At 42.3% G+C, this 18816-nt stretch overlaps 2 protein-coding genes across 3 annotated transcripts in view; both read left to right on the top strand.

Moving 5' to 3' along the window:
- The first annotated feature begins 1899 nt into the window (after positions 1-1899).
- On the top strand, positions 1900-7219 carry LOC116319542 (cyclin-dependent kinase 5 activator 1-like). Its single transcript, XM_031738915.2, has 3 exons — positions 1900-2335; positions 4774-5413; positions 5502-7219. Exons 2-3 carry the CDS (start codon positions 4898-4900, stop codon positions 5991-5993), a joined length of 1008 nt encoding a protein of 335 aa, XP_031594775.1. The 5' UTR covers positions 1900-2335; positions 4774-4897; the 3' UTR covers positions 5994-7219.
- Positions 7220-15065: 7846 nt separating this feature from the next.
- LOC116319535 (vesicle-fusing ATPase) overlaps positions 15066-18816 on the top strand; it is a 55339-nt gene continuing 51588 nt past the window's right edge. For both annotated transcript variants that reach the window (XM_039610781.1, XM_039610780.1), the window contains exon 1: positions 15066-15147. In XM_039610781.1, the coding sequence (XP_039466715.1) occupies positions 15136-15147 (12 nt within the window). In that variant the 5' untranslated portion in view covers positions 15066-15135. The remainder of the gene's footprint in view (positions 15148-18816) is intronic.

Here is an 18816-nt window from a genome sequence, read left to right as displayed (position 1 = left end):
TTCATTATCTCCTTTCAGAGTTACACTAGTTTTCCTTTTATTAAAAAAAGCATTTTGCTGTTCACTAACTTCATCAAAATAACGGCTTCTTCTTTGATTAATTGTGCTGACAGGCCCTTAAGGGATTCTAATTTCCATGAAGTCAATGTTTATTTTCTTAATAGTTTCCAATTTTAATTGTCTTTTAATGTCACTTAAGTGTTCAATGACATTTTAAGCAAACACTTTTCTTTAGCCAAAAAGAGCAGGGGCGTCAGATCTGTATGTGTAAGTGCAATGTGTGTGCGTGTGTGTGTGGGGGGGGGGGGTATTTCTGGTAATCAGTGCTTTGATGAGCAGGAGGGGTGTGATGAAGGGCATTGCTCTGAGGAAGCAATTGTTTTTCAGTCTGTGCGTGTGGGCTTTGATTGTTCTGAGCCGTCTGCCAGATTGCTGTGATTCAATCAAGGGGTGGGCAATGTAACACAGTTGGAAAGAGCACGGTCTTTCTGGTTTTTATTACAAAAACTAAATAAATAAATGTACCAGCAATATCTGTATGAACCAAGCCAGCTTCAGCTTTCTAACCAGGTTCTGATTGTCAGACATCATCCCTGCTGTTGTAGTGATGTCAGACAGCTTACGAATAAAAAGGCTCAGAAAGCAGGAATGTAGGAGTCGTGGTTTCAGGATCGGAGTGGAGATTTCACACAAGGACAAAACACCTAAGGAGTCCTGAGGTCCCTTCCCAGGCGCAGGATGAGGTGGGGCAAGATCTCATCTCATTACTGGTGTTTCACCCTTAATCCCGGTGATGATAAAGATCCACGCCTTTTTTCACACCTTGGCTCATGTGATGACTCACATGATCAATAGGGTTAGTGACCCACGGAACAATGGGAACAATCCCTACTAGGGGTTAAATACCTGGGACTCTCCACCAATTGGTTTTAGAACTGAAGAAGCCTCTTGGATGAAGTCCATTTGACTTCCTTTTTTCAACCACTCAAAAAAGCCCTGACCTGGACAGCCGACAACCTGCGCAGACACACTGGGAACATGTATGTAGCTTTCTGTCTCTTTAAGAATGTATTCATGTTACCTGTTAAATAGAAAATATAGTCCCAGGGCGCTACATTTATGTAGATTGTGAATGTAAGGAGAAAATGGATTTTTAACATTGCCCTTTTTCTGAGAGAGGAGCTGGTTAAGACTGAGTCAGCTGACTAAATGGTAAACAGACTTGTTCTTATTTAGGACTTTTCTACTATGTAGTATTTCCCCCAGTATTAGCCCAGTAATGGGAGGACCAATGAGGTACACAGCCTCTCCGCAATGTCCATAAACTGCACGAGAGGCTAAGAAAATAGATGTGATGTCACTGAAACTGCCAGCAACTATAAAAGTGGCATTTGATTAAAAATAAAAACATTTGTAGTTTTCTGCCAGACTTTCATCTGAAAGATCTGAAAAATGACTGTGTGTGTGGGGGGGGGGGGGTACCTGTAAGGGGAGGATTCGCCCGTGAAGCTGCTATTTTTTGTTAGCAAACACGGTGTTAACGGGGCTCGGCCTCACTCGCTGTGATGAAGTGATTCACAAAAATCATTGCGCTGATCCTCAGCAGCCACCCTCCTCCACCTTCACCACCACAGCACAGCAGCAGCAGCTTCGACACGTTTGGCCGGCTGCTTCAGCACCTCGGAGAGCGATAGGTTGGAGCCCGCGGGCGGCCAATGGCTTCAGCGGCGGCAGCAGCATCCGGGCAGCAGCCAATGAGAGAGCGCCGTTTCTCTCCCACATCCAACCCGAATAAGTGCTGATGCCCGCATCTCTCTCTCTCTCTCTTTGCTTTGCTGCTTTACTGAGGGAATAAGCTGCCGTCTATTTTTGGACTTTATCGTGGCCATGTTTTTCTGTTCCCCTCTCTCTGTGTCGCCGCTTTTTTGTGTTAATGTAGGTTTTTAGACCAGCGGGCCGGCGTGCTGTTTGATTCATGTCTGGCAGGGCTGTGAGCATCAAACAGCCTCCACCGTGTAGGTTTTTGGGCTTCTCAATGGAAGACATCTCTCCACTCGCTGCGAGCGAAGGAGTGCGGCACATATTTGCTTTGCGTGTGTATTCCCGCAGAGGAGCGAGAGACTCTTTCTGAATGAGGCTCTGAAGGGAAGGGGCGCGGGCAGCAGACCTGTCGGTGTTCGAGCGAGACCCGTTTGGCTGGACGAGCTCGTGCCGGCGGTTGTGGATACCGTGGGCGGAAAGCTTTTTCACATTTTGATCTTACCCAGCAGCGAGGGTAGGGGGGAGGTCAAGGTGGGATACATGGATTTCACAAGAAGAGAAGATTAATTAGAAGGTAGGAAACATGTTTTTTCCCTGTAACACCATCCTTGTCAGGTAATGAAATATTAAAGACGCCCAAATAACTCTCAGATAAACGCAGAATCAGTCAGTACACAGTACACAGTAACCCTGCTCAAAAAAAGAGAAAAAAACATTTTTTTTTTTCCCTAATGTTAAGGGCCGTGGATGCCTCTCGGTGTGTGTTTCTGATGCTGCCTGGTGTTGGCGGTGTTGATGGTGTTCGGGGGTGGGGGGGTGTTCAAGGCTTCCATTTTGAAGCTAAGATGGATGCTTGCGCACATTTCTTTTCCCTGCCTCCGTGGCCTTATCTCGGTTCTTATATAATGCTGGTGAACACTGGTAGGCCCATGCTGGGGCTACCAGTGCCGTCTATATGCAGCTTTATGTGGGGCGGTGCGGCCATTTATACATGACTGCTGTGATGGAATGCCAGCTATTTGTGTGGCTGCACGATTTATTATGAAGTTTCTGCACAGACACCTAATGCAGTTGGCTGACTCTTTCACTCATTGGTATATTGCTGTAACCATAAGCAATGGGGTGCTTTTCTTCACTAAAGAACATACAGTGCCAACAGCTCAATGTGGACCTTGGAAGCAGAGATTTGCGCAGTTTAAAAAACACTCCCACCACCTAACCTAAAATCCTCCTATTGACGTGTTCTGAAAGGGGGAAGCTGGTCTCGTGACCTGCTTTCATCTGCATTTGCAGGCTCTTCCTTCAGGCAGGAGCTTCTTCAGTTGTCATTGTTACAAGTGGGCAGATTCACTGTGTAAATGTCTATCTGGGCGGTTGCAGGTTGTTTCTCATGGTCTAGCAGATAAAATTCCAGGTTTTTCACCAATGATCACCAATGATAGATGTGTTGATTTGTAAACACTGATATGATTGATATTTATTGTATGCTACTGCAGAGTAGGCGGGTGAGGCAGCTAGCAGTGTTGCATCACAACAAAATTTTCCTGTGGCTTGAAAACTATGTTTGTCCACTGGGTTTTCTCCAGGAGCTTGGATTTCTTCCTCCATCAAAAGAAAACAAAAAGGCACTGCTTGTCTGGATGCTGTTTGCAAAAGAGTTACTGAAATGTCAAGAATTTGACTTCCTAGTTAAAAATTTTAAGCAAACTACCTTAGCCAAGCTGAGGGCCTTGGAGGAATAACTAGCAAGAAGACCTTGAGAACTGTTGTTTGGGCCATTTTCATCTGATTTGCGTTTGATATCACGAAGTAGGAACCAGAGTGTCCTTTCTGGTCTCGAAAACTAATCTCACTTTTTAAAATCATATTCAAGGTCTTCCTTACTTGGAAACCCAAGAGGAACAAATAGAAAGTATATCTTGATGGGTTTTCCCAAACATTTTCCCAAGTTTTCCTATTTTCCCTCACTAAAACAAATAAAATGTCTTCCTATCTTAAAGATATCAAAATATCTTTGGACTCTCAACCAAATTTGTCACTTTTTATGGTTAAAAGAAGGCAAGGGGTTATTTCTGGACTAGTATGAAGACCTTGAGCACCAAAGTGTGTGAGGTCCTTTCTGGCCTTGAAAATTTTTGCCTCACACTTAGTTCAAAGTCTGTTTGCTTACATTTTGCAGAGCCTTTTAACCACATTTCATGGTTGACTGGAGCAGACACTAGTCAACCTCAATGGGAACACAATGGCTTCTCGCTTTACTCTTTTTTCAAAAGAAGTAAAAACTCAGTTGAGATAGTCCTGTGCTAGAAAACTGTGAAAAGTCCTATCTGAAAGTCCAACAGCCATGTGGGGTGTTTCATCTGGATATCTTGTCATGGTTGTAGTCTTCAGTTCATACTGCCCTTGGAAAACTAGTTTGTGTATAACCCAACACATTTAACTTAGAGATTTTAACAATATTTCTTGGTTTTCCTCATTCTCTCCTCACCAAAACAAGCCAAAGCTCAGGTGTGAGAATTGTAGCATTTAAAATAGTAAAAAGAAAACTTAACTCATACTACACTTACTACGGGCCTTTCTTTCATCCCAGGATCTTTTTCAGAGACTGTAGCTCATTTTTCATGTTTGACAAGGCTGACAGCAGCAACCTCATGAAATTATCTAACTGGATGGTCGAATTCATAGTGAGGAAACTCTCTTAGCAGAGGAAGGCAATAGACTGAACGCTTTAGGGGAAAGTTCACCATCCCAGTCATAAATATTCTCTTTTGAGTCAGTGTCTGTCTTTACTTCTGGTCTTGCAAACAGGCAAAAAATATTCATCATTCATATTCAATATTCATCAGCTAGTGGAGTGTTAAGTTCTAGCGTCTAGGTCTATTCTTTGCTTTGATAAACCAATCCACATATACATCTCATTCTCTACTGAGAGAAGACTGATTCAACTTCATCAGTTGAAATGAAATCTATCTAATATTGAATACTGCTGCTTTTTCTGTTGTTTGCGCACAGGTTCAACCTCTTCCAGAAGTGAGACGCTGACCCTTTCCAAGCTTTTTGTCTAGACTAGTCAAAAAGCTTTCCCCCACTACTTTCCACTGCACCCTGTCTCTGCTGCTGACTCTAACCAGACATCATGGGTACAGTGTTATCGCTGTCTCCTAGCTACCGGAAGGCAGCCTTGTTTGAGGATGGGCCGGCCACGGTGGGCCACTACACCGCCGTCCAGAACAGCAAGAATGCCAAGGATGCCGCTGCTGCAGCAGCAAAGTCCCTAAAACGCCCCTCAATCATCAGTGTGCTCCCATGGAAACGTATAGTGGCTGTATCAGCAAAGAGGAAGGGGTCCAAGAAATTACAGTCAGACAGCGGGGATGGAGGGAAAGGAAGCTCTCCGGATGGTCATGCAGCCGCCACTACCAACTCAGTCTCCGATAGCCTGAAGCTCAAGAAGTCTCAGTCCTGTGCTAACCTCTCATCCTATTCATCCAGCCAGGACCCAGCAGCCACCACTACCACTACCTCCTCCCACCTGCCCGCCTCCAAAACCTTGGCTAACGTAGCTACTGTCGTTGCCAAAAAGAATTCCCTCACAGGTTCTGGCATCCAGCCTTCCACTGCAGCTGGAACGCCAAAACGTGTCATTGTTCAGGTAACCTTCACTCTATAGTAAAAGAAAAACTAAAAACTCATCCATGCATAATTTGATCAAGTCTTCTCTCCTTCCCTCCTAAACACAGGCGTCCACGAGTGAACTTATGCGCAGCCTGGGTGAGTTCCTGTGCCGTCGGTGTTACAGATTAAAGCGTCTATCCCCGACAGATCCAGTGCTTTGGCTGCGCAGTGTGGACCGCTCCCTCCTTCTTCAGGGCTGGCAGGATCAGGGCTTCATTACTCCAGCCAATGTGGTCTTCCTCTACATGCTGTGCCGCGATGTGGTCTCAGCTGAGGTGGCTTCAGAGCGCGAGCTGCAGGCCTCACTGCTTACCTGCCTCTACCTGTCCTACTCCTACATGGGCAATGAGATCTCCTACCCACTGAAGCCCTTCCTGGTGGAAGCAGAGAAAGAAGCCTTCTGGGACCGCTGCCTGGACATCATCAACCGCATGAGTGGCAAGATGCTCCAGATCAACACCGACCCACACTTCTTTACCCAGGTGTTTGCTGATCTGAAAAATGAGAGCAAGAAAGAGGAAGAGAAGACCAAGCTCCTCATAGGCCTTGACCGATAAGAGGGCGCTGGGAGGGGGGGAAGGATGGAAGGATAGACGGTGAATAGGTTGAGGACAGGAAGACTAATGCAATGCAGTGTAATGTTACCTTTGAGCTGTAATGTTGTCTGGCGTCTATACTGGTGATTATTAACCAATTTTTCCAATGTAGAAGATTGATCTTCTTGCATGAAACATAGTGTTGATGATAAATTTACCCAAAGGCTGCAGTTAAAAAAAGCAGATAAAATCAGGATTGCTGAGGTGTTTCTCAAACTGCCAGTCACATCGACTGGATCTGATTAGATTCCCAAGATTAACAGGCTACTTGTTGGCATTCAGCATCCAGGTCCCTGAGCTCAGGGTAACAAGTTTTAAAGCTGAGATACAACTGTTCAGATTCCCAGCAACAATTTATCTGACAATGTAGACAAGGAAAGCCATATTTTATCAAAAGCATGGCTAGCAGAGATCATGACAAGACATTAACAGCATGATAGAGAGAGCAAGAGATCCACTGGATTTACCTTTTACCTTGGGTGTAAAGCGATTTGTCAGTCTGGCCTTTATGTTAAGAAATAAAGTGCAGACTAAGTTTTATTGTGAAAATGAATACAAACATAAATGGGTTTAGAGACGCCAGACAACACAGATTTAGTTACTGAGGGTGGATATATAAATATATATATATATACTGTATATGTATACAGTATATATTTAGCATTGAGGCATTTTTATCTATAGAGAATTGAACCACATTGCATGAGGTCACTTCATATGTCCTTGCACATGACCACTTGCTTATTGCCAACTCCGCTTTACCTTATTCCTAAAGTCCTTCCCAAGCTTTACTGCACTCATCAAAAATGGTTCTGCAAGGTCCATTCGCATAACATAAAGAGTATTAACTTGCCTAGAGTGGATGAGATCAAGTCAACCAGATTGTTTAATTGGCCCTCCTATTTATTGTACTGTAGTGGATTCATGCATCCGCATATTATATAAAGTACTGTAGTTTTAAAGGAATTGGGTTTATCCAGTCAAATATTCTGGGAATTAGGAGACCATTTGTCTATTTTTAAGAGTATGACATGCTAATCCTTTTGGGACAGATGAATAATTATTAAACAAGCCCTTGTGTAAGCTGTTTACATTTACAAATACGTGGGAAAATGCAATACTGACCCCTCCAGGGCACATTTTACACAGGGAACGAGCTCATTTATTCCTCTTACCCTGCACTTTCTCCTGCAGTCCATATTGGTGCTGACAACAGAAAGAAAGAAAGAAAGAAAGAAAGAAAGAAAGAAAGAAAGAAAGAAAGAAAGAAAGAAAGAAAGAAAGAAAGAAAGAAAGAAAGAAAGAAAGAAAGAATACTTTTAAAAGACTACACTTGTGTTGGGTGCATCACACTGTATGAATGACTGGTGGTGATGGGTCATGGAGGATATGTTCTTATAGCAGATCATGTGATCGCTTTCTCAGCCAATGACTACACAATCAAAAGTAAATGTGAGTATGCTCCAGCTGTGGAAGTGCAGAGCCAGACACAACAATCGTAGATGTGACTTTTCTTCCAAAACAAAACTTTGATGTTGCTGTCACCACTTGGTACCAGAGACCTCGGCTGCTGTTTGAAGTCCCAACACCCACCCCTCTTTCCTCTGCTCATGGCTCTCCACAGCAACATGGACGAAATAAATCAACACAGATCCTCTCTCTCTCATTTCGACCGCTCCGGTCTGGTCTGAACCAGTCGTGTCTTGTCTGGTGCAGTTCAGTCCAGTTGTCCCATATTTAGAGACTCTCTGGTCCACTGACCTGATGGCTTACTTATTCACGGAGTTGTTTGACATGCATGTGCGCTTCTATAGGTTTCCTAGCATGCTGCTTTGTGTTGGGCACGCCATGCCTCATGTTACAAAAGAGACTGAGCAGTTGCTATGCTGAACTGCTGAAAGCTAGACTGAGCGATGTGACATCCGGGCGCAAGGACGATCCAATGAGGGCAATATGGAAAGGTTAGAAGTGGACATGCCATTACTACAAATCTATCAGTCAACGCAAGGTCAAGCATTTGCCCTTAAAACAGATTTTTGGTATTCATGTACACAGAGGCCTAAAAGAGCCCACCGAGATTAGCCTCTATGTCTCTTTGGTCACTTATTTGGTTTGTCCAAAGAGAAAACTGAGAACTAATGAACTGTAAAAACAAAATGTTTTACATTTTGGATCAAACGTAAATGTGATCATAGTAAGAATTGATCTAGAAGCTAATTTCATCTCGTTTCTGCAACTATACCTGTTGAGCATGTTGCTAAAATGCATCTCACCCCTAATCCTACCCCATGTGGCTCTACAGCAACCTATTGTACATTAACCATCTGAGATCTAAGCCCCAAACCCTAAGTTTTGTAGACAAGAAAAAAAGGGGTTTTTTTTGAACAAATGTAAACACATGTTGATGTGTCAATTAGAACCGATATGTTCTTTGTCCCCTTATTGCTAGGCCTTAGAAAAAATGAACAAATATTACATATTCTGACAGTATAGGGTGATTACTTAGGCCTCAGAGGGTAAAGAGTACAATAGTTCTGACTTTTGGTAAGCAGCCACATTTTCAGACTGAAGACTTACAAAAGGCAGACTAAAATCTCTAGACTTGCTGTCTAAATCAAACAATTTCCATCCATATATCTGGTGCTTTTTTTCTTCCTAAATCACCTAAAGTCCACCTTTAAAGACCCCACATCTTCAGATTGTATGGCTCTTTCTGTTTAGAAGTTTCAAGCCCAAAACTGAATTTTATGAAGAAGCTCAAAGGTATTATGATTCAGTTTTGGAAAGCTCCTCCAGAATGACAAGAGAGATTATAGAAGAGATTTCAGTCTGTGTCACCAATAAATTTATTGAAAACTTTGATGGTCCATTACAGGATCCTTGTAAGGGTAGTCCTTCAAAACATTATGATGGCTAAATGGATATACTGATCTTATACATGTCCCCCTGAGGTGAGAGTGTTATCCTTGATGATGTCATATCTCTAAGTCTAACAGTAGCCAATAAGATGTTTTCAGTTTTTGAAAACCTGCGCCCTCAGGGCGGAGATCTTGTGCCATATCATTCTAAGACTCATTATTTCATACAAAAAGAAAAAGAAAACAAAATAACATGAGCCAAGAAAGACTATAAAGTTGTCATGAGTAAGCTTTTTCATAATATTGCTGCATTGTACATCCGAGATGTAGACCAGAAAAAAGACTTTCTTTACATAGTAAGGAATAGATGCCAAAATGGAAAGCTTGTAAATTCAATATACAGAGAAGTTGTTTGTGTCACTTTGCAAAATATATGCCAAAATTGGAGTCATCCAACACTGGAGCGTTCAACATTCAGTTTAATTTGTGTATAATAATATTTGGCCTTCCCTTGTAATATGAAAAAAACAAAACAAACACAGAAATGAAGACTTTGCTTTTAAAAATGAGGAAATGGATTTTAAATCAAACAGAATGTCATGCCTCTTTCCAGACTCGTGTCTTCACAAAGCAGGAGACGTTTCATGCTAAGATGATAACCAACTGGGCTGCAGCGCTTTCATGCTCTGAAGAAAAACATGTAGCCTTGATCCAGAGTCAGACCTCATGAGACAAATATGCACTCTAAGAATGAATCCATGGCAAACATGCTTGTTTACATGCCCTTCCTCCTAGCTGTTTCTGATGGGTTGAATAGTAGACAAGTAGCATATTCCTCAAAAGCATTCACAAGATGACTGTTGAATAATCCTGTTTGCAATTTCTTGTACTTGACGATCCAAAAGGACCTCTCTCTGCAGGCAAAAGGATAAAAGACAGGTCAAATGGTTACAAATCATCAACTCCATAACAAGATGTATGTGAACTGTAATAAGTTAATGTTATACAAGAATTTGCAATTTTTATTCATGTCAGTACTTTCAGTATCTAACAGATTTAATAGAAGAATGACACGGTTTTAGAATTAAAGGTTAAAGGTTTGCTAAGCCCCACAACACAGGCCAAGCCTTTGGTTGTCTAATCTTACAGTGATAAGGGCAGCAGGTGTGGTGGCAAATCTTAGATTGTAATTGATCCAAAAATAAATAATTAATCATTTAATTAAAAGAATTCCATAAAACAAATTTCGCATTTCTAGCTAACAAAGGTTACTGGCTTAAAGAACAACAGTCAAAGGCTAACTAACTTGATGGCTATTTGACATAAACATTAGCTAAAATATTCTCTAAATTATTTTTTTATTATCTATAGCTGCGTCATGTCAAAATTACTTGTTGGAATGAATTCTGTCTGTAAAATGCACAGGTAACTTGTGAATGCTAACAATAGCATTTGCCTTGTTTGTGTCACTATAATAAACCAGTAGTTGAAGCGAGCTATTGATTTAGTGGCTAATATTTTTTTTAAAGAAACCCTAATTGCCCACACCTAATGGATAAAGTGTGCATATATGGTTGCTAATAAACAGCTAAATTGAAACTGGGAAAGCAAGACAACAGGTTTACTAATGAGATGTAACTGTCCAACACCCATTGCCCTGTTAAATGGGGATTAGCTGTCACTGTGGTTGCCAGTGTTTGTTCGTCACTGGTAGTCTCTTACAAAACAACCTTTAACCAAAGTATGTTCAGCAAAACACACCAAAAGAAAGGGTGAAGTAGATAAACATTTATCAAGAGTTTTGAGAACAGGCACACTCAAGCGGATACAAAAAATTATTAATTTATTAGAGAGATATGAAAAGGCTTTTAATGAAGCAACTGGTTGCTACAAACAACTTCATGCTTGAAGACAAAGGCTAAAGCTAACAAGCAAAAAGTTAGCTTCGTCACCGAATAAAAACATTGGTCTGTTCAATTCATACCTTATAGGGAATAATGTCAATAGGACTCTTATTTTTTCTTCTTTTAATGCTAGGACAGTAAGATGCCTGTTAAATGTGACGTTATCTTGGGTGATGCTAGCTAGGGTTGCTACAGTAAATGTTAGTGGATCTAATGGACAATACTGCTAACACTAGCTTAAACTCTGATAGCATCAAAGTCACAGATAGTGTATATACAACTAAGTGGATGTGATTGTGATAAAAGGGGCACTGCATTATTAAAATAATTAGCTGCTTGGCCTTTTGGGTAACTACTGTTGGTTAAGCTAATGATTGTATCTTACGTTAGCGATGAGAAACATAGCTTAACTCATTTCTCATGGAATGGCACCGATAAGGAACCACCTTAAACTCTGGAAATGCGTCTTTCCACATTGTGAACAAACCCAAAGCTTGAGACCTCTTGTGCTGCATTACAGTTCCTAAGCTGTGAGTGAACAATCATTAAACAAGCCGTGATTTTTCACAAACGGTCAGCGCTACTCGTTCTCTGATACACTGCATATTCTATTTTCTTTATTCAGTACCCTTGTAGTGTCAGATTTTGACACTGATGTTAGGAGTGATGATTCTTAATGTGTAAAATTACCAAAATATTTATGATCACTTTCCTCCTGCTCCAGGCCTGTCAGCTGTGCAGGGACAACAAAGAAAGAGAAAACCGAAGGTAAAGGAAAGCTGTCCTCTGAATGAACCTTTTTCTTGCATTGGAGAGGGAACGTATGAGTTGATAACACCCCCTCGGATTCATGTTCTCATCATTGATTAACTCATAACCATGTGCCATATTTTATCTTGCGAGACATACAAGACAAAAAAACAACAAAAAACAAAACAAAAAAACTATTGTGTGACATATGCTTCTAATGATGAAGTCGGTTTTCCTTCCTTTTCATTTGTGAATCATATTGTGTAAACAAGAATCTTTGGTGAACAAAGTCAAGGCTACTAGTGTTACTAGAGTGCTGATGCTGCAATCTGTTACTATGTGGATGTATGAATATGTATGTGAGAAATAAGAATACTTTGATCAACTGTTACAGGTACTTTATATAAAAACCTTTACAAGCATGGTGTTCTGTATTTTGTTCAGGTGTTATGACTGATATTGAGACAGTGCTTACTCGGACCACAGAAAGGCAGCAGAGAGTCTCTGAAGCTGCACATTTGAGGCAGCTGAAGAGGAGCAGGGAGGAAGAGCATCATAATAATTTTTGAAAAAATGCAATTACTCACTAGCTCCCTAACCTGACCCTCGAGAGTCATTAAGAGCAGATTTAATTTTAGTTGGTGATAAAAATTTTAATACCAAATCCCTCAATTCATTGATCATTCTGCTCTATACATCTGACATGAAGAGAAACTTACTGATAATGCTAAACACACAAATACTTGAACTTTAATCTTAGTTTCTGCTGAGTTTATATTCAATTGAAAAACTGATCATACTAACCTCTATAGTCTGATAAAAAGCGAGAAACAAAAAAAAACTGCTGCTAGGCTTTTGAGCATATAGTGCATACAGTCCTTCTACAGACCCAGTTTCACACTAAACTGAAGGGACAAAAGACCCAAGGTATTACCAGACTTGTCTAAGAAAGAGACACAGCAGAGCATCCTGATTTTAATCCTGATTTGACACCAGGGACCATTTGCAACCTTTATTAAAGAGGCTATGAAATTCACAGAAAGAGGCCTTTAGGTCTGGTGAGTATAGCAAGTCTATAGATTATTTTACAAGAGCCTAAATGGAAATATAGTTTGTTTCTTAAAGGTGGTGATGGTGGGGTAGCAGGCAGGCCAAGATAATCAACAGGAAGTGAGATGAAGGGCAGTGGAGAATGGTCAGGCAGGCGAGATGCAGGTAGGTACTGGTCCCTTTTCATTTACACGTGACGACTGGATTGTGAGGGCAGGTGAGCTGTTACTCGTGAGAGTTTACTTTTCCTCTGTGCTTACAGGAACCAGAGAGGCAAACCATCCAACCATCTTTGAAGAACGACTTTTCACACCACCAGGATGGAGGCCCAAACTGGTCCTTAAAACCTGCATGATGAGAAAATGACTAAGAAACAGACGTGATGGCTGAAGGCCAGGAAAAGAGAAGCACGAAGCAGACTTACAGAGCAGACCTCAAATGACACAATATGACTGTACATGAGTCAGCTTATTGATGTAACCTCTGACCTGCCTTTGAATCCTTGGAAAACAAAGGAAACCAATCAGTTGCTTTTCCCAGTGTAGTTGCACCACTGTAGCAGGAATAACTTTGTGATTACATTTTTTTAACAATAAATCACCATAACTAAATAAAGTGTGGCGTTGTCTGAATCTGAATCAAACACTGGTGCATATAGACGAGTCTAATTCTGTACATTTAAACTGAACTTAACTGAACTCTGTCAGCTAACCTTCCACCTCAACAGCTAAAGAAGTTATGCATGTTTGATCAAAGTTAGAGTCAAGCTGTGGCTGTGAGGTGACTGTGGCTCAGGCGGTAGAGCAGATCAGCTACTGATTGGAAGGTTGGTGGTTCGATTCCTGGCTCCCCCAGTCTGCAAAGCCAAATATCCTTGGGCAAGATATTAACCCCAAATTGCCCTCCGATGTGTTCATCAGAGTGTGAATGTGTGTGAATGCTTATTAGTTGCACTTGGCTTTATAAGTGGGTGTGATTGGGTGAATGTGGCATGTTGTATAGAGTGCTTTGAGTACTCTGGGAGAGTAGAAAAGCGCTATATAAGAATCAGACCATTTAACTCAAAATTTTGGAAATGTAAAGATTGAAATGAAGTAATTAAAGTGCAGTAACAATCTTCTACTTCTTCCCTTAAAGGTTTTAATGGTTTTAATGAGACATCACCTTGAATATGATTGCATCAACAACATGTCTCAAAAAGCTGGGACAGGGTCATGTTTACCACTGTGCAGCATCACTTCTTCTTTCAACAACAGCATATACACTCCTGGGAACTGTGGAAAGAAGCTGCTGGAGAGGAATGTTGTGCTGTTTTTGTCTGATGGAAGATTCTAGCTGCTCAGCAGTCCTGGCTCTGCTTTCTGTATTTTTTGTTTTATGACGCTTCAAATATTTTGAGTTGGTGAAAAGTCTGCATTGCAGGCAGGCTGTTCCATGCTGCTGTGATAGATGCAGTGTGTGGTTTAGCATCGTCTTACTGAAATATTCAAGGCCTTCCCTTAAAGAGGTGTCACTGGATGGGAGCAGATGTTGCTGTGAAATCTGTATATACACCTTTGAGCATCAATGGTCCCTTCCCAGGTGGTTTCTTTGCTTTCTGTCATCAGATTTTGGGTTTGTGAGATCTGCAAATCATTGTATTCTGTTTTTATTTACATTTTACACAACTTCCCAACTTTTGATAAAATAGAATAGATGCTTTTAAGTTTTAAATTTCAATGTGCTGTTGCTAGTTAGCTAAGTGATCTGCAGGAATAATATTAGAGTAAAAATAATCTTTTTTTACAAAAAAAAAAAAAACCTACATTAATGTCCAGTTTATGTTAGAGTCTTATCTGCTCTGTCAATTTGATTCTTTAATGTAAACACAGAAGTTAGCCGATCATCGTTGCAGTTTGGCTGAGACTTTCTTCAGTTTCCTGCTTCTTCCTCCTCTAACTTTGTACGCTATAGCAAGTCTCAGCTGCTATGAGGACCTTTAAGCCATCAAACAAACATACAGCCTGGACATCGCTGCTCTCGGAGCGCTGCTATCCGTGGTGCTGAATTAGTTCAGCCGTGGGGTGGTGCAGTTCAGCAGCGTGTGGGGCAGAGCGCTGTCCGTGGTGCTGACATGCAGAACTCTGAGACTCTGGCTTCATTTACCAAACAAAAAAGCCGATAAATAGAGGCAGGACACCAAATGTGTGATGACACTTACTGCACTGAAAGTCTCTTTAGAATTTAGAGATTTCACATTATTGTTATTATAAAAAGGAAAAAAAAATGTCTAATATCTGTGCACGTGCCAAATATGCAAACGCTATCCACCGGGATTCCACTCTTAACAATGTAGACCCACTTTTGCCTCGTGGAGGGGCTCAAAGATCCAGACGAGTAGGGTGACGTCCCCCTCCGCTTCCGCTCGAATCAGCCAATCAGAGCCGAGTGCGCCGCAGCTTATAAGCCCATCTGCTGTCGATCCTTTCGCCCTGACCGTCCCTGCTGTCCTGTGTGCCGCTGAGTCAAACTGCGACCCCCTGATCTACCGCAACCGTGAAGATGGCGACCCGGGTAAGCTCCGTGTGCTGCGTTTATTCCTTTAACAAATCGCTCTCACTCCGGCTTGTGGCTGGTAATGAAAGAAGCGCACCCGCAGCGCAAAATGTCGGGCGAGCCGTATGTGCGGACTGTCAGGGGTCTCGGCACACGGAGGACCTGAATGTCACCGCGACTGCGGACTCTGGTGTTTATTTCACACAGTATAATAACGCGTGGCTTGTGCAGCAATTTGCGACAGGACAGTGTGTTCGCCACCAGACCCCCCCACCCGTTACAGCTGCTTCGGTGCTTAATCCTGGGCTCTGCTTGTCCTTGACGCGACTGCGTGAAAAGCGACCACTGAGAAGCTTCGTGGATGCGTGGAAGGGTGCACGGTGTTGTGTGGGACGCGCAGAGTGGTGGTTTGGTGACACGGGTGAAAACAGCTCCAGTGTGTGTGTGTGTGTGTGTGTGTGTGTGTGTGTGTTTGGCGTTAGGGAGCGCTGGATGCGGTGTGAAGCAGCAGAGCAGCACGGCTGACTGGTGGGCTGTGTGCATATGTAGGTTGCGTGCAACCTGTCGAAGCAGAGGGAGGATGATGTCAGGTAACCGGCCTCAGCCTGCCCTAGTAGCCCGCTGTCATTCTTACACAGCCCCGGTTATACAGGTCATCGGAATTATTAGCGTCACACCTGCCAATAACACCAGGACTGATACTGCAGTAGGAATTATACCCCCAGACTGCTGCCTTTATTATGCAACAGAGGCACAGCCCTGCCATCGAAACACAGTTCTTCAGATGTGAAACAGTAAATGCAGTAAATAGCAACCTGGTCAGTAGGGTGGCATATACTGAGAAATTCTGGGTAAGCTAGCACCAACACCTCTGTGTCTTTGTTGTAGTTTATTACCCCTTTGTCCTCGGCCAACAAAGAAATCTTTATAAACAAACAATACTGTTTGCAGGGCTTGTGAACTTTTAGCCCACACAACAGATAAATGTCGACAGCTGACAGATGTTCTCGTTTTTGCCGATATATATATATATCATTATTCCATCCCTATTTTACCTCATGACTCTATGTGTGACTCTCGAGAAACATATTGACACCTGATATCACTGTTGTGTCTGTGTGGTAAATATGATGCTACCTCCAGCAGCTGCTCAGCTTAGCTTAGCATAAAACAGGCAAACAGTGGACATGGTTAGCCTGGCTCTGTCTAATGGGAATCAAGTCAGACTAAGATCTTCTCTAAAGCTTACCAGATAACATTTTATCACATTTGTTTTCACTATGTAAAAACAAAGTGCCAAGACTACACTGTTAAAATGGTGGATATAGGCTATGGGCAATATATCGAATATACTTGATGTGTCACATGTTTTTCCACGTACGATGGTTAAATGGCTTTATCGTAACCATCGAGGGTAAATTGCCATGGCAATATTAAGCTGTCAGCATGTAATTAGCATGCCACCGGCAGCACGGTGGCACGGTGGTTAGCACTGTTGCCGCACAGCAAGAAGGTCCTGAGTTCAATTCCACCATCAGGCCGGGGTCTTTCTGTGTGGAGTTTGCATGTTCTCCCCGTGTTTGCGTGGGTTCCCTCCGGGTACTCCGGCTTCCTCCCACCGTCCAAAGACATGCAGCTTGTGGGGATAGGTTAATTGGATAATCCAAATTGTCACTAGGTGTGAATGTGAGTGCGAATGGTTGTCTGTCCCTGTGTGTTGGCCCTGCGACAGACTGGCGACCTGTCCAGGGTGTACCCCGCCTCTCGCCCTATGACAGCTGGGATAGGCTCCAGCACCCCCCGCGACCCTGAAAAGGATAAGCGGAAGCGAATGGATGGATGGATGGATGGCATGTAATTAACTTTGAGGGATTTTTTCTCCCACATGCTGCGAATGCATCATTAATTTCCCCCCTCCCAATCGGAAAATTTTCTACCTCAGTTTCAATTACAAAAAATAATTCAAGTTAATTTTTGTGAAATTAAGATCAGCAGTGTCATAAAAAACGCAAACAATCAAATTCATTTAACTGAGTTTCACTCCTTATTCTCAGTGTTCCATCTGGTATCATGTAAGTCTGTTTGTCTCAGAGTGACAGAATTTTATCACTAGATACATGCGTGTCTGTCATTTTTTTGTAACTGCAAAGACCTTTTCAAAAGATACTACACTACAATGCTAACTTACACATTTTCAGTTCAGGCAAACTTTAAGTGGACTTTAAAAGCCAGTAATGACTATTTGTTTGTGCTCTCTTAAGCTGTTACGTGTCCATGACCGAGCACAACACCTGCGTTACAGGAAACAATGAACGGAGGAGCAGCATCGCATCCCAGTATAGAGGTTTTTCATGTAACATTATGTGGACTTTACACAAGAGCTGTCCGCCATATAGGATGTGATACAACTACTAGTTACAAGGGGAAATGTGTATCTGATTGGCGAGTGGTTCCTGGAGGTCACCAGTTGTCCCTTGGTGAAATCAGCTGCAAAGAGTGTAGCAGACTGCTAGCAGACTATACCAGACTGTACCAGCAGACTGGTACAGTCTGCTAGTGACCCAAAGCAGTTGCAGAGAGGTTTTTGCCTCACCAACAGTGGTAACCAGATGGTCGTGCACCAGTCTGTAGGTCTGCGTGACTCTGGGGCTTTGTGCACTTCACCCTACATGATTGTCACACATCCAATATGGCGGCCAAGATAATGTCACATGGTTAGCGGTCACATGACTCCTCAGTGAGATAAATAAGCAACTTCTGTAGACACAGATGATAAAATATGGAACTGGAAATTAATAAAATAAGTCCCCTTTATTAGTTATTGCCTGGAGATTCTTAATGTCTCAGGTTCTGCTCTTTCAACATGAAATCTTAGGTAAACAGTGGTGTTACCAACTGCATTAGTGAAGGTCCAGCTTTATTTAGGTGCAAAACTTTAATTAGTACAGTTAACACCTTTGTGTAATGTCAAATAGCCTGGCACAAAGTTCTTCTTAAAATGACAATTCTCATTTTTCCAACTCTGTATCCAAGCTTTGTGCTGAGCTAAGCACATCAGCTGTTCGCTATATACTACACAAATATGAGGAAGGTTTAAATCTTCTCATGTCACCATCGGCCAGAAAGCAAATGGATCAAACCAACAAGTCACTTACAAAGTCTACGACACAATGGCTTTCTGAAAAAAGCCCATCCTACCACGTCATCCTGTAAATGGTGCAGTGCAGCTTCAGTTCCAGGGCAGAGCTTGTATTAATTTGAGTTGAAGACAGACTCATCAGCACAACAGAGCAGGTGGTCTGCCGAGTCATGATGCAAGGTGCTAACACCCTTAGCATTCCACACTACAACTTTTTTTTTTTTTACAGTGAAACCGAGTGTGCTTCTGATTGAGGGTGTGCCTTGTGCTGGTATATTCAGTGTATTTTAACATAACCTCTTGATCACCTCTCTGCAAGCTAAATATGGAGAGCAGCACATGCACACAGCGTTAGCTTGGTGCTGTTATCCAACGAGCCTCAAGCTGCTTGTGCCTGGATTTCATGTGTCAGTGGAAAACATGACTGCTATATCACACTTAAAGTGGAAGCACCTCCTCCGTCAGTGGGACCATTTCCTGATAGCTCCAGCTTTTGTTTTACTCGATCAGTCCGATCCTGCTGAGCCATGACAGGCTATGACATAACC

The sequence above is a fragment of the Oreochromis aureus genome, linkage group 4 (assembly GCF_013358895.1).
Source record: "Oreochromis aureus strain Israel breed Guangdong linkage group 4, ZZ_aureus, whole genome shotgun sequence".
Classification (NCBI taxonomy): domain Eukaryota; kingdom Metazoa; phylum Chordata; class Actinopteri; order Cichliformes; family Cichlidae; genus Oreochromis; species Oreochromis aureus.
The sequence above is the reverse complement of the archived record's forward strand: the minus strand, read 5'-3'. Positions and strand labels throughout refer to the sequence as shown.